The following is a 16,875-nucleotide window of genomic DNA, read 5'->3' on the forward strand; positions in this document are numbered from 1 at the left end:
ACCGTCAAAAAGGCGCATGCGCCGCCAAACGCATACTGCGCACGGCCTGCGCCCCCAGTGATAAAGATAGGGGACGCAGGACGCATGCAGCGTCATGCGCCGGTAGGCGGAGCTACCGGTGGAGGCAGGGCAGGGGCGGGGCTTAGCGGCGGCCGTGCGCAGGCCGTCGCTGCGCTCAAAAGCGCTAGTGTGAAACTAGCCTAAGTGTGACAGTACCTTCAGATACACAGCTCAGCAGTCAGTATCACACAGGAGGATTAGATACACAGCTCAGCAGACAGTATCACACAGGAGAGGATTAGATACACGGCTCAGCACACAGTATCACACAGGAGAGGATTAGATACACGGCTCAGCACACAGTATCACACAGGAGAGGATTAGATACACGGCTCAGCACACTATCACACAGGAGAGGATTAGATACACGGCTCAGCAGTCTGTATCACACAGGAGAGGATTAGATACACGGCTCAGCAGTCTATCACACAGGAGAGGATTAGATACACGGGTCAGCAGTCAGTATCACACAGAATAGGATTAGATACACGGCTCAGCAGTCAGTATCACACAGGATAGGGTTAGATACACGGCTCAGCAGACAGTATCACAGGAGAGGATTAGATACACGGCTCAGCACACAGGAGAGGATTAGATACATAGCTCAGCAGTCAGTATTACACAGGAGAGGGTTAGATACACGGCTCAGCAGTCAGTATCACACAGGAGAGGATTAGATACACAGCTCACCAGACAGTATCACACAGGAGAGGATTAGATAAACAGCTCAGCAGTCAGTATCACACAGGAGAAGATTAGATACACGGCTCAGCAGTCAGTATCACACAGGGGAGGATTAGATACACGGCTCAGCAGTCAGTATCACACAGGAGAGGATTAGATACACGGCTCAGCAGTCAGTATCACACAGGAGAGGATTAGATACACGGCTCAGCAGTCAGTATCACACAGGAGAGGATTAGATACACGGCTCAGCAGTCAGTATCACACAGGAGAGGATTAGATACACAGCTCAGCAGTCAGTATCACACAGGAGAGGATTAGATGTCCAGCAGATTGCCAAGTGTTTTGAAACAGCAGGGAGCAGCTCCTCCTATGTTTTGCAGGGGCAGCAGCTGGTCGGGTGATTTGGGAAAAAACAGCTCGGTCTCCAGCAGCTCGTCCTGGTTCCTCTCTTACAGCTGGTATGTGCAGAGTGAACATCCAAGCCGTTATGCTGGAACAGTACAGCATCCAGGGCTTGCAATAGAGTGTAAATGAAGCTAACAGGAAAGCACTGGGCTCTAATAAGATGGCGCCTGGCCACACCTACAGCTGTGATTGAGCTGCCCACAGAGGCGTGGCCAGTTCCCTCCTGATGCAGCTGCAATGAAAGAGATAGGGGTCGGGAGCCGACCGTTATGTCTTAGGCCCAGGGACTGCAGTAAATGAGCATGGAAAGTGTCGTTCAGCAGCCAGAGAGGTAAGATGGCAGCCCCCAGTCGCTGCATTACTACAGAAAAAAAAAAAATCCATACACACCACTGAGTCAAGCTTAGGGGACAATATCTTTTTAAACTATTTTCTTTTTTACATTCAATTATGAAAAAACACGGCACCTTCCCTTTAACTATATCTGACAATAAGCGAATATTACAGGCATACTGCCATCCAGGTTCCATGGAAGACCTTGTGTCCGCTGTAATTGACATTAATTCTCTATGTATGGAGAATGACACTAAGGAATTAACAACCTGGACAACACCTGTAAAGAAAGAGCAACCAATCGCAGCTTTGGACACTAGACCCCCCCACGGAACTTATCTAGATGTGTGGTGAGCACTTTGAACCCCCAAGTGCTTCACAGAAGGTTATAACGCCCGGGCGTGATACTAAAAAAAACAATTTTTTCTACAAAAATGATATTTTTGCCCCCAATTTTTTTATTTTCCTAAGGTTAACAGGAGAAATTGGACCCCAAAAGTTGTTTTGCAATTGGTCCTGAGTACACTGATACCCTATATGTGGGGGTAAACCACTGTTTGGGCGCATGGCAGAGCTTGGAAGGGAAGGAGCACCATTTGACTTTTTCAACGCAGAATTGGCTGGAATTGAGATCAGACGCCATGTTGCATTTGGAGAGCACCTGATGTGCCCAAACAGTGGAAACCCCCAATTCTAACTCCAACACACCCCTAATCTCAGCCCTAACCCTAATGGGAAAATGGAAATAAATACTTTTTTTTTATTTTATTATTTTTCCCTAACTAAGGGGGTGATAACAGGGGGATTGATTTACGATTTATGGCGGTTTTTATATTTGGCAGCTGTCACACGCTAAAAGACGCTTTTTATTGTAAAAATAGTTTTTGCATCACCACATAGAGCTATAATTTTTCCATATTTTGACCCACTGAGTCATGTGAGGTCTTATTTTTTGCAGGACGAGTTGACGCTTTTATTGGTATCATTTTCGGGCACGTGACATCTTTTGATCGCTTTTTATTCCGATTTTTGGGACGCAGAATGATCAAAAACCAGCGTTTCATGAATTTCTTTTGGGGGGTGCGCTTACACCGTTCCACGTGCGGTAAAATTGATAAAGCGGTTTTATTCTTCGGGTCAGTACGGTTACAGCGATACCTCATTTAGGTCTTTTTTATGTTTTGGCGCTTTTATGCAATGAAAACAATTTTATATAAAAAATAATTACCGTATTTTTGCATCGCTTTATTCTGCGAGCTATAACTTTTTTATTTTTTCACTGATGATGCTGTTTGTTGGCTCGTTTTTTGCGGGACAAGATGACATTTTCGGCAGTACCATGCATAGAGTCTTTTTGATCGCGCGCTATTGCACTTTTTGTTCGGTGGTATGATAATAAATCATTTTTTGCTTCGTTTTTTATTTTTATTTTTTAAGGGGTTAACTAACGGGACAGTTTTATAGGGCGGGTCGTTACGGACGCGGCGATACCAAATGTGTACTTTTATTGTTTTGTTTTTTTTATTTCCAAAAAATGAATTAGGGAATATTTTTTTTTTTAATTTAGCGATTTTTTAAAAATTATTTTTACATTTTTTTTTTTTTTAAACTTTATTACATTGTCCAAGGTGGGACATCACTGTCCTGTGACAGATCGCTGATCTGTCACATCACAGATCACTGTGACAGATCAGCAATCTGTCACAGGCACTGCACAAGGCTTCCTCCTTGCCTGCGCTTTGCAGGCACTGAGGAAGCCAGCTCCCTACAAGCCCCCCAAAGGTCCCCGTCGCCATCTTGGATTCGGGGACCTGCAGGGATGGAGCCCCCCGCAGCAGCGCTGCACACTGCGCTGCTGTGGGGGGCTCAGGGAAGCACGGAGGGAGCCCCCTCCCTGCCGATGCTTCCCTTTAACCCCCGATAGACCGCGATCGTGCTTGATCGCGGTGTGCAAGGGGTTAACGTGTCGGGGGCGGTCCGTGACCGCCCCTGACACATTGTGCCAGGTGTCAGCTATGATAATCAGCTGACACCCGGCCGCAATCAGCAGCGCTCACCACGTGGGCGCCGCTGATCACTGTGACGCACTATCCCATCTCTGGGAATTAAGTCCCAGGGAACATGGACGGGATAGTACGTCACATGACAGAAAGGGGTTAAACTGACTCCAGCATCTCTGCAAACTCTGAACTTGTGGAAATAGTAAAAGTCCTTGGATATACACGTGGGTGATTATCTGTCAACACTGAATGATGTCATTCTGCTATGATGAACATTATTGAATATTTTATAAAGAAGTGTCTCAGTACAATTCTACATATGCACCAGTTACTTATATAAAACCCGATTGGTTTGCTTTTTAGGTATTTTAGAGCATTTGAAGTCCAATTTCTTGAAAGTGGAACAAACAATTTAAAAAAAAAAAAAAAAAAAGAAAAATACCTAACACTTTCTCTCAATTGCTACTTCAGTCACAAAATCATATGAAAAAACCCTAAAAACGATGCTTTATTATTAAAAGACCAAAGGTCACACCACAAAGTGAACAAAACAAAACAACATCCAGTGGATGGAAAAGGTCCCTTTACTAAACTCAAAAACAAGAGTGAAAAGATGCCACCTCAAGGGGATACTAAGAACATTGACATTTTTGCATCATTAGTTGAGAGAGATCTCAAAAGGATTATGAAAAGAACTAACTGGGATGATGAGGAGAATCTGGCAATGGGGGAACGGGATGCCCTCATGGGTCTGAAGAGAAATGACCATTTGATTATTAAATCATCCGATAAAGGTGGTAACCTTGTGATTATGAATCATCTAGAATATCGCAAGATGTGTCTAAATATTCTGCAGGACGCTTTTACCTATGAGGTCCTGAAGGTAAGTCCATTATTGGACTATAAGGCAGAACTTAGAACCTTAGTTGATGAGGCTCTCTTGAATAAATTAATCTCTAAAACTGAATCTGATTTCCTTGTACCCAAGTTTCCAATGATAGCGACCTTTTATGCACTTCCAAAAGTACATAAAGGTATAGATCCTCTGAAAGGACGCCCAATTGTCTCAGGGGTGGACTCCCTGATACAAAATTGTGGGATATATGTAGATCAAATTCTGCGTCCATTTGTGACCTCACTTCCCTCATATCTGAGGGATACATCAGACCTATTATTAAAACTGGAAGGTATCCATCTTGAGGAAGGTACTTGGCTGGGCTCTATTGATATAGAAGCATTATATAGTAGTATCCCACACCAGGAAGGGATCAGCAGTGTTGAACACTATCTACAACAAAGGTCAATTGCTTGCAGAAAGCACAATAGCTTTGTATAATCTCTTCTCAATTTCACCCTCACACGCAATGTTTTCACCTTCGACGGTAGGTTTTTCCACCAGCTCAGGGGCACTGCGATGGGGAGCCCCTGCGCCCCGTCGTATGCAAATTTGTTCCTGGGCTGGTGGGAGGAGACTATTGTGTTCGGAGGTGACACAAAATGGTGGCAGCAACACATCTCTATGTGGTATCGCTATATAGATGATGTTTTTGTTGTATGGTCAGGATCGAAACAACAATTTGAGATGTTCGTTAATGAGCTTAACCACAATGTTATTAATCTCAGATTCACTTTTGAAATTGAGAAGCAAGAACTGGCCTTCCTGGATATTAAAATCAGGAGAGAATCTTTTGGGAATATCTCAACGAGTATCCATCGTAAACCCACTAGTACCAACAGTCTGCTGCACTGGCAGAGTCATCACCCTGTCCCTCTCAAGAGAGGCATCCCTAAAGGCCAGTTCCTTAGACTGAGGAGAAATTGTTCGAGAAAAGATCTTTTTTATAGTCAGGCTGGTGACATGTATAACAGATTTAGGGAAAAGGGATATCCGACACATGTCTTGGATACAGCATTAAACTTTGCTGAAAGAGCGGATAGGCAGAAACTCCTACAGAAACGTACGGAAAGGGATACATCTGAAATAGTCAGAATCATAGGTACATTTGATGATAAACATCAAGAAGTTAGGAGAATCATTACAAGACATTGGGATATTCTTAGACTAGATCCGGATATTGGAAGTCTGATAGGCGAACGCCCCAACATCACATTCAGGAAAGGGAAGTCCATTAGAGACATGCTAGTACATAGTCAATACAAGAGACCTGAACCGAAGGGTACTTGGCTTGAGAGGAAACCTATCGGTTTTTTCAAGTGTGGGGACTGTAGCCTCTGTAGATGGATGAAGCCCAACAAATTCTTTTGTAGTGCTGCCACGGGGAAAACCTTCTACCAACGCAATTTCTCAAACTGTAAGACCACTGGAGTGATCTATCTAGCCACTTGCTCTTGCCCTAAGGATTATATAGGGAAGACGAAGAGGGAATTCAGACGTAGAGTAGGCGAGCACATGGGAGATATCAGGAATGGTAGAGACACCCCTTTGGCTAAACACATGCTATTGGTCCACAATAATTCCCTTGCTGAGGTCAGGTTCACGATTATTGAGGTAGTGAATATTAACCCTAGAGGAGGCAACACAGATAAAACCATCCTAAAAAGAGAGTGTGAATGGATATTCAGGATGGAGAGTCGTGAACCAAGGGGACTAAATGAACAACTATCCTTTGCCTGTTTTTTGTGATTCTTCATCCTTGTTCACGGGTCTGTTATATATTAAATTTTGCATTAAACCCAGATATAATTCCTATGAGGACCAAATGTAAGACTGGACTGTTTTCCAAATTCTTGTTAAGGTCTAGGTTTAAGACCTACATGGATCTACCATGACAAATTATTTTGATGACTTAAAAATTCCCCCTTATACTACTAGGGACTTGACACCCCGCCTTGAGACCACCCAGATGATCAAGGTAGTTTGAGGTCTGATATTGGCCAATCACAGATTTATGTATTGGCGTAACATACACTAATAAAGGATTCAATGCACCTACTAACAGGGTGTCCTATTTGGCACCATATTTAAGAGATGAACACGGGCATTTAAAATGCATGTTTACCCATGAGGATAGTAGTATATATTGCCTCTGCTCTGCTAATATAAAATATGGTGTTCAATTATAGATGTACACATTGGCCAAATATATATATATGAATAGAGGACAGAATGCACCTACTAACATGATGATTTCTATCATGGATCTACATTGAATGTGTTTCATCTCGTACTATAATCAAAGAGATGAACATGGGCATTCATTGTATGTCGTTTGTGGTGCTAGCGTTATATATTGCCTCTGCTCTGCTGGACTGGAGGATCGGGTTCATCTGTCCCTATTGTGCCTTTGTTCGGGATGCTTGCTGCCGGCTTCCATTGAGTGCTATGTACCCGCTACGTATGCGGGCTTTGAATGGCCGGTGGTGGACATGCGCAGTAATAGGGATTCATGATGGTGGTGTCTCCCAGCTGGAACCCGCCCGGTGGACACTTTCGGGTTATGGATGCAGTGAATGCGCTTTTGAGAGACCGTGGCTCTGCACGGTGAGATCCACCTTTGACCTACCCGGAAATAATACAATCAGTTCCGGGTTGTATATACGCAAGCCCCTTATTGTGGTATATTGATGAGCGACATGCGTGTTAGGAACTAGGTCACACTAAATATCAATACATGTTGTTCTTATTAACACATACCCACCCCCCGTGACTTTGCGCGTCTATCATCAAACGCAGTATAATACGGGGGTAGGGTGGGATTGTCTTTACATCCGTGACAGGGGCGTTATCTAAATCATGACAGGCGCACTCGATGTGAGGAAATGAATGAGACACTCTACAACCAATGGGTGAGTCTCTTTTCTAGTCGGGACATGCGCAGTAGTGTTAAGGGGGTGTGTCCCTTCATAGCGTCCGGAGCTGGCGAACGCTGTGGCGGTAACTATAAAATAAGGGTTATCGTGCCAGCACATCTACTATACCACATCAGGACACTATTTTTATTGAGACCGGCCCTCCTGATGAGCCCAGATGGGGCGAAACGCGTCGAGGCGCTTCACGTACATGGCAGAAGGCGTTTGACATGATGAGTATCTGCAGCATTGATCATTGAGTGTTTGAATTATGTATCTATTGGCACCGTATTTCTAGTCAGGTGGCATGTTCATTGTCACTATGCATGCAAATCTTTGGCTATTTAGTGATTGACCATTTGTGGAGTTTGCATCTTTGTGCCATTTTGATCTAACCTCATGTAAATGATATTGGATACCCTATATGCTGTGGACTTTCTCTACTGTATCTATTTGACTCATGTCACTGAGATGCCATCACTTTTATGCCAGTACATTAATGTGTTCCTTTGATTTTAATCCTTTTGGGGATTAGGGTCCTCCTTACTATAGTTGATCTCTGTCTAATGATAGGGGCCCCTTTAGCATCGGGGAAGGGATCCCTAGTGGCTGCAGGGTTCATCAGGGTCCATAGGGACAGCCACCGTTGAGCGGGGGCGCCACAACGTTCCCCCTAGGGTGCCAACCTCCGCGGCAAGGAAGGATTGAGCATTAGACGTCAATAGGGACTCCTAGGAAACCCCCATTACATGTTTTTTGTATTTGGGTACTAATTTGGACACGTTGTTGTTTTGTTTTGTTCACTTTGTGGTGTGACCTTTGGTCTTTTAATAATAAAGCATCGTTTTTAGGGTTTTTTCATATGATTTTTTGGCTTGAGACCCTCTACATTTGATAGTTAATTTTACTTCATAGTCACAGCACACTTACCGGTTCTTAAGACTTTTCGAAAGCTTTTCTGCTTCTTCAATTGATTTTAAGATGGTGGTAGGCCCAAGTAAGGATTTAAAGTAGTCCTATAATTATAAACAGTCAGTCTGAGTGTTGCTTCTATTACTGCATATATTAACTGTTGAACATGTCAGCAAACAGTGATGATAAAAACCAGGAGTACTTATCATACCCAAAAGGTGTCCTGACCTCCAGACATCAGCCTCAGTCCAGGCAAGCCCAGCTTCAAAGCTAAGGTACAAAACAGGAAAAGGCTTCCACATTGCCAGTTTGTGTGTAGGGTTTAGCAAAAGGGGCTGGATAATTGGCTGAGTTCAATTCCTAAGCCAGCTTCATTTTCTTTCACAGCTAACAGAAAATGGGGCTTGCTTAGCTACTAAAGAGCCAGTTAGTCATCCCCTTTCACCTATACAAAAGTTCTCCTCTTGTCTACTCCCAAGTCAGAACTGGGAGTGATGCTGGTATCCAGAGATCGGACTCCTTTAATATTAAAGGTTTTCCCCATATAAAGTAGGGCCAGCACCTGTAAGCAATCATATACAGCATTCTAGAATGCTGTACATAAGTCCTGAATGCAATCTGCATAACACAAAAAATATCTTTTAGTATACTGGCCACGGGGCAGGGCGGTCCAGTCCGATGGGCGTCTCGTCTTGATCTGGCGCCTCCTATCTTACAATTACTGTCCTCCTTGCCTGCTTTGACATGTCCTATGTCATCCACACAGCGTCTCCCCATCATGCTCCTGCATAGGCGCATTTCTCTTTGTCTTGTCGAGGACGGAGCAAAGTACTGTAATGCACATGAGCACGGATAGTCAAAAGAGCGCCGATATCCCGTAGGTAAAGCCAGCACATGTGCCCTATAGTGCTTTGCTCTGCCCTCGGCAAGGCAGCGAGAAGTGTGCCTGCACAAATGTGTGTGGATGACATGGGACACGTGAAGCAGGGGAGGAGGACAGTGATTGCAAGAAAAGAGGGTATAGGGTTACAGAATCCATACAAAACAGCAAACAGTGGCTCCTTTGGTCACAAATAATATTACAAGTACCAATACGCAGTAAAAACTATATTATATACAACAGTCAACATAGGCATCCTCTATGCCGAGCACAATACCACATACATGGCTGGAAGCACTTTTACTTTGCTGGGACACCAAGGTTCAGGGCAAAATTTTATGGGTGCACAGTACAGATCTGGTATAAGATTTCTTTGACTATCTGTAATATAAACATTTTAAAAAAACACCATACCTGGTTTTGCTTGAAATCCGACCTTTTTTTAACAAGGTCAAATACAAATAAGAACTTCATATAGAGGACGTAAGCTTTCTCTTCATCTCTGTCAAGTCTGCATTCCTCCGCTTTCTGAAAAATCTTGCAGGCAGTGGCGACATAGCTGAATAAAAAATAAATTATGCATATTAACAAGCTAGAACCACATTTGACAGGAGCATATAGAAAGAGAACACTGAGCAGCTGCTAATAAGCATTTTTCCCACTAATCAAATGTATTATGAGGAAAGGGTGGGGCACCAGCTTATAATTACTGCAAAAGCAACTTCTTTTAGGCCCCACTTGGACACTTTGGTTATGGTGAGAGAAGGTATTCTGGCTGTCTTTTGAGACTTGACAATTTCTATACATATATATTTTCTATATCTTTTCTATAAGATTACACTACAGGTTTTGTGGCAGGAGGACAGACTGGCTAGAGGCTGTACCAGATGAACTACAGGAGGCTGTGGCGGTTATGGCAAATGAGGCATCTGGCTCTGATGAATTTGCCGTTGTATTGTACAAGTTATTTGGGAGATGTACTACGTCCTGATCAGTTACAGGTTTTCCAGAACGCTCTGAGGATAAGACGACTACTTGCCTATGTCTGATGCCTTTAACTCGATCTTGTGCCAAGGATCTTGAAGGATAAACACTGCAGGATGATCGATCTTGTGCAAGCCTAGATAAGGTCCACCAGGGTCTTCACCACCGTTATCTAGACTGTATCATGTCACCTGTTGCTGATATTCATCTTCACCTTGTTCCTTCTATTCTTCCAACCATGAGGTCCTTATCCAGTGATTACACTCTTCGTATTAAGTGCCCAAAGTAGGCAAGTCAAACCTTGGTGATACTTGCGTCGGGTGACATGTCTGGCTTGTTTTGTTCCAAAATATATATTTGTTGTTATTGCCATCCATGGTATTAAAAAAACATCCTTCTCCAGCACCACATTTCAAAGGCATTGCTTCTTCTACAGTCTTCTTACTTTATCATCCAAGTTTCGCATCCGAATGTTATCAAAGAAAAGAACTGACTATTAACGAGCCGTGTCTTCATTGCCAGTAAAATGTTCCTCGATTTGAAGACATTGTTTAGTGGCTTAATTGTTGTTTTGCCATAGCTATTCTAACATTGACTTTTGGGGTTATCACTGCATCTTAAGTGATCATTGAAGTCCTTTACAAACTTTCAGTTCATCGTTGTCCATCTCAAATATGTCCCAGGCGTACCAGGCAGTAATCAATATATTTGTCTTTTTTTTATTGAGTAGAGTCCCATATTCGAGCTTTCCATCTTGACACTCCGTAAGATGTTCTTCATTCTGCTTGTTGCCAGCAATGGTGTATCGTCTGCATATTTAATATTGTTGATGGTTCGTCCAGCAATCTTGATTCCTTCTTTTTCAGCAAGTTCAGCCTTCCTGAAATTAGATTCTACATGTAAATTGAATAGAAATGGTGACAGGATTCATCCTTGTCTGATGTCTCACTCTACTTTGAACCATGCAGTGGTCGCAGCGTACCATTTGGACTATTGTTTCTTGGTCAATTTAAAGGTTCCTAATGAAGCTGATCAGCTGGTTTGACACACCCATATCCTTAATGGTATTTCAAAGCTTATGGTGTGCAACATAGTCGAAGGCTTTGCTGTAGTTGAAGCAAAAATAGATCTCCTATTTGTATTCTTTGGCCTTTTCCCATTATCCATCTAATGTTAGCGATCACATCTCTTGTTCTCTTTCTTTTCTGAATCCTGCTTGTTCCTCTGGCACCTCTTTGTCAAAGTAAGGATGTAGCCTTCTTTGTAGGATCTTCACTATCAATATCTTCCAAACCATGACCATTATATTATTATTTATATAGCGCCATTAATTCCATGGTGCTGTACATGAGAAGGGGGGTTACATACAAAGTTATAGATATCGTTCACAGTAAACAAATTTACAATGACAGACTGGTACAGAGGGGAGAGGACCCTATCCTTGCGGACTTACATTCTACAGGATAGTGGGGAAGATACAGAAGGTCGGGGGTGCAGCAGCTCGGGTGGTGATGAGGCAGCAGAATTATATACTGTAATTATAGTGGTTTGAAAAAACCACTATATTGTAATCCGAACGCTGCTTATTCTTCTTCTGCTCCTTCTTATTATTCAGCCGATTCTCCGCAATTAATGCGGCCTGAACCGCTACACACACAGACTCCGTTGAGGTGTCGTTTCGAAGCCAGCGTCCACGAGTGGTGTGCTAAGTAATTTTCGTGTCCATCGGATGTGTAGTTTTTGCGCAATTTGCATTTGAAAAAACATTTTCCTCAATGCATTTCAATGCGAAAATGTTGCCACAGAGAAAACATGCCCTGAGGCGATTCAAATGGCAGTTAAGCTCATTGATATGCGCAGGCAGACCCACTTACTATGCCAACGCCTACGAACGTCACATGACTCCACCAGGACACCGTTTCTGCCAGATAATTTCAGCTCTTAAAGCGAAACCCACAGCACAAATGCAAATCTAGCTTCATCACATGACGCATGCCCCTGAGAGAGAATGTGCGCCAAAGTGGATTTAGAAGTCCAGTGAGCCAAACTGGCTCTTAAAGGGCCGATGCGCCAAAGTGATTCTTAACCCCTTTCTGCCATTAGACGTACTATCCCGTCCATGTGCCCTGGGACTTAATCCCCAAGGACAGGATAGTACGTCTAATGCGATCAGCGGCGCCCACGTGGTGAGCGCCACTCTTCGCGGCCGGGTGTCAGCTGATTATCACAGCTGACACTCTGCACAATGTGTCAGGGGCGGTCACGGACCGCCCCCGACACGTTAACCCCTTGTACACCGCGATCAAACACGATCGCGGTGTACCGGGGGTTAAAGGGAAGCATCGGCAGGGAGGGGTCTCCCTCCGTGCTTCCCTGAGCCCCCCACGGCAGCGCAATGTGCAGCGCTGCTGCGGGGGACTCCTTTCCTACAGGCCCCCGGATCCAAGATGGCGACAGGGGCCTTCGGGGGCCTGTAGGGAGCCGACTTCCTCACTGCCTGCAAAGCGGCATGAGGAAGTCTGCAGAACTGCCTGTGACAGATTGCTGATCTGTCACAGTGATCTGTGATGTGACAGATCAGCGATTATTTATTATGTAATAAAGTAAAAAAAAAAAAAATAAAAAAAAAATAAAAAAAAAAAATCGCTAAATAAATTAGTACAAAAAAAAAAAATTCCCCAATAAATTCGTTTTTTGAAAATAAAAACAAAAAAACAAGAAAAGTACACATATTTGGTATCACCGCGTCCGTAGCGACCCGCCCTATAAAACTGTCCCATTAGTTAACCCCTTTAGCGAACCCTTTACAAAATAAAAATAAAAAACTAAGCAAAAAATAATGATTAATTATCATAGCACCGAACAAAAAGTGCAATAACACGCGATCAAAAAGACGCATATAAATATCCATGGTACCGCTGAAAATGTCATCTTGTCCCGCAAAAAACATATCATCCGCAAAAAAATAAAAAAATTATAGCTCGCAGAATAAAGCGATGCAAAAATAATTATTTTTTTATATAAAATTGCTTTCATTGCAAAAAAACGACAAAACATAAAAAAAGACTTAAATGAGGTATCGCTGTAACCGTACCGACCCGAAGAATAAAATCGCTTTATCAATTTTACCGCACGCGTAACGGTGTAAATGCACTCCCCCAAAAGAAATTCATGAAACGCTGGTTTTTGTTCATTCTGCATCCCAAAAATCGAAATAAAAAGCGAACAAAAAATGTCACGTGCCCGAAAATGCTATCAATAAAAACGTCAACTCGTCCCGCAAAGAATAAGACCTCACATGACTTGGTGGGTCAAAACATGGAAACATTATAGCTCTCAATATGTGGTGATGCAAAAACTATATTTACAATAAAAAGCGTCTTTTAGCGTGCGACAGCCGCCAAACATAAAAACCGCCATAAATAGTAAATCAAACCCCCCGTTATCACCCCCTTAGTTAGGGAAAAATAATAAAATTTAAAAAAAAGTATTTATTTCCATTTTCCCGTTAGGGTTAGGGCTAGGGCTAGGGTTAGGGCTAGGGCTAGGGGTGTGTTGGGGTTAGGGTTGGAGTTATAATTGGGGGGTTTCCACTGTTTGGGCACATCAGGTGCTCTCCAAATGCAACATGACGTCTGATCTCAATTCCAGCCAATTCTGCGTTGAAAAAGTCAAACGGTGCTCCTTCCCTTCCAAGCTCTGCAATGCGCCCAAACAGTGTTTTACCCCCACAATATGGGGTGTCAGCATACTCAGGACAAATTGCAAAACAACTTTTGGGGTCCAATTTCTCCTGTTACCCTTAGGAAAATAAATAATTGGGGGCAAAAATATCATTTTTGTGGAAAAAAATGATTTTTTTATATTCACGCCCGGGCATTATAAACTTCTGTGAAGCCCTTGGGGGTTCAAAGTGCTCACCACACATCTAGATAAGTTCCTTAGGGGGTCTATTTTCCAAAATGGGGTCACTTGTGGGGGGTTTCCACTGTTTAGGTACATCAGGGGCTCTCCAAAAGCAACATGACACCCACAGACCATTCCATCAAAGTCTGCATTCCAAAACGTCACTACTTCCCTTCCGAGCCCCGACGTGTGCCCATACAGTAGTTTTCTCCCACATATGAGGTATCAGCGTACTCAGGACAAATTGGACAACAACTTTTGGGGTCCAATTTCTCCTTGAACCCTTGGGAAAATGAAAAAATTGGTGACTAAATGATCATGTTTGTGGAAAAAATACGATTTTTTTATTTTCACGCCCGGGCGTTATAAACTTCTGTGAAGCACTTGGGGGTTCAAAGTGCTCACCACACATTTAGATAAGTTCCTTGAGGGGTCTAGTTTCCAAAATGGTGTCATTGTGGGGGGTTTCTACTGTTTTGGTACATCAGGGGCTTTCCAAACGCGACATGGTGTCCGATCTCAATTCCAGACAAAAACGTCAAATGGCGCTGCTTCCCTTCCGAGCTCTGCCATGCACCCAAATAGTGGTTTACCCCCACATGTGGGGTTTCAGCGTAATCAGGACAAATTGCACAATAACTTTTAGGGACCTGTTACCCTTGGAAAAATAAAAATTGGGGGTGAAAAGATCATTTTTGTGGAAAAAATATGATTTTTTAATTGTACCGCTGTACGTTATAAACTTCTGTGAAGCCCTTGTGGGTTCAAAGTTCTCACCACATATCTAGATAAGTTCCTTGGGGGGTCTGGTTTCCAAAATGGGGTCACTTGGGGGGGTTTCCCCTGTTTAGGTACATCAGGGGCTCTCCAAACGCGACATGGCGTCCGATCTGAATTCCAGCCAATTTTGCATTGAAAAAGTCAAACGGCGCTCCTTCCCTGCTGAGGTCTGCCATGCGCCGAAACAGTGGTTCCCCCCCACATATCAGGTATCAGCATACTCAGGACAAATTGCACAATAACTTTTGCAGTCCAATTTCTCCTGTTACCCTTGGTAAAATAAAAAAAAAAAATTGAACCTGAAGTATTTTTTTTAGTGAAAAAAAGTTAAGTTCATTTTTTTTTTTAAATATTCAAAAAATTCCTGTGACGCACCTAAAGGGTTAATAAACTTCTTGAATGTGGTTTTGAGCACCTTAAGGGGTGCAGTTTTTAGAATGGTGTCACTTTTGGGTATTTTCTATCATATAGACCCCTCAAAGTGGCTTCAAATGTGATGTGGTCCGTAAAAATAAAATGGTGTTGCAAAAATGAGAAATCGCTGGTCAATTTTTAACCCTTATAACTTCCTAACAAAAAAAAAATTTGGTTTCAAAATTGTGCTGATGTAAAGTAAACATGTGGGAAATGTTACTTATCAAGTTTTTTGTGTGCCGTATCTCTGTGATTTAAGGGCATAAAAATTCAAATTTGGAAAATTGGGAATTTTCAAAATTTTTGCCAAATTTCCATTTTTTTCACAAATAAACGCAAGTTATTTGAATGAAATTTTGCCACTAACATGAAATACAATATGTCACGAGAAAACAATGTCAGAATCACCGGGATCTATGGAAGCGTTTCAGAGTTATTACCTCATAAAGGGACACCCTTGGGACTTAAGGGGTTAAAGGGCCGGCGCACCGAAATGAGTCTTAAAGGGCCAGCACGCCAAATCGAAAGCTGATTGACCCCGGCTTCCAAATCGGAGCTAGAGTGGCCCCGCCCACCAAAGATCCTGAGAGGCCCCGCCCACCAAATCGCACCGAGGGTCCCCACCCACAAAATCAGACCCTGAGGTCCCCACCCACAAAATCAGACCCTGAGGGGGCCCCACCCACAAAATCAGACCCTGAGGGGGCCCCACCCACAAAATCAGACCCTGAGGGGTCCCGGCCACAAAATCAGACCCTGAGGGGTCCCGGCCACAAAATCAGACCCTGAGGGGCCCCGGCCACAAAATCAGACCCTGAGGGGCCCCGGCCACCAATTCAAGCCCTGAGGAGCCCAGGCCACCGAATCGGATCCTGAGGGGCCCCACCCACCAAATCAGACCCTGAGGCAACAGTGGCCCCTGAGAGGCACCCACAGTTTAAACGGATCCTGAGTTGAAAGTCTTGCAGGGGCAGCAGGCAAGTCTCTCTTAAAAGGGGCAGCCCGGGCACCATTTCAAAGCACTATCTGTACTTCCTTCAGGAAATACACATCTAGTTGTATACCTCATGACCATGTGTCAGTAAATGGCCAGGAAACTAAATTACAATGGACACTACACCAGAACATAAATCCTATGAGAAACGGAGTCAAAAATCCAAAATATAATTGGTTTTTAAAACGAGCAAAAAGTTTATTATACAAAATGACAACTACTGGCACAAAATTACACCGTGATCAAAGCAGAAAATGATGGTGGAAGCCTATGTGAAACGCAAGTTGGGGCTGTTGTCAGTTGCTTTTTGTTCGCACAGGGTACTATTGGTGAGATAGCCTTTTGACATACCTTCAGTATTTGTTTCCCCCTTTCTCTATGTACTTTTAATGTTGTAATTCTTTGATCTCGTCGTCACCTAATAACTGCTATATGTATTCATTGTAACCTTATGCTATTTTTCATATATGAGCAATGGGGGGGGGGGTTCACCACAAATGTATGGTGTAATATGTATGGTGTTGCAGAAATCATGTACCATCATGGTCTACTTTGATCACGGTCACACATGTGACTTCCTGTAGACAGACACCATATTTATGGACTTAATTGCACCCATTGGCTTATTTTGCTGCTAAACCTGCTATAATAGTGCATATTTGCATCAACCTGATACTGTGTACCATCACCTTGAACTGTTTTTATAAGTG

The 16,875-nt window shown here is 43.2% G+C and overlaps 1 protein-coding gene across 4 annotated transcripts in view; it reads right to left on the reverse strand.

The window, feature by feature from the left end:
• USP8 (ubiquitin specific peptidase 8) overlaps positions 1-16,875 on the reverse strand; it is a 144,660-nt gene that overhangs the window by 107,652 nt on the left and 20,133 nt on the right. For all 4 annotated transcript variants that reach the window (XM_073568501.1, XM_073568500.1, XM_073568503.1 and 1 more), the window contains 2 exons: positions 9,502-9,646; positions 8,226-8,311 (listed from right to left, as the gene is read on the reverse strand). In XM_073568501.1, the coding sequence (XP_073424602.1) occupies positions 8,226-8,311; positions 9,502-9,646 (231 nt within the window). The remainder of the gene's footprint in view (positions 1-8,225; positions 8,312-9,501; positions 9,647-16,875) is intronic.

Source organism: Dendrobates tinctorius, unplaced genomic scaffold (assembly GCF_039654945.1).
Source record: "Dendrobates tinctorius isolate UK_male_01 unplaced genomic scaffold, ASM3965494v1 ptg000022l, whole genome shotgun sequence".
Taxonomy (NCBI): Eukaryota; Metazoa; Chordata; class Amphibia; order Anura; family Dendrobatidae; genus Dendrobates; species Dendrobates tinctorius.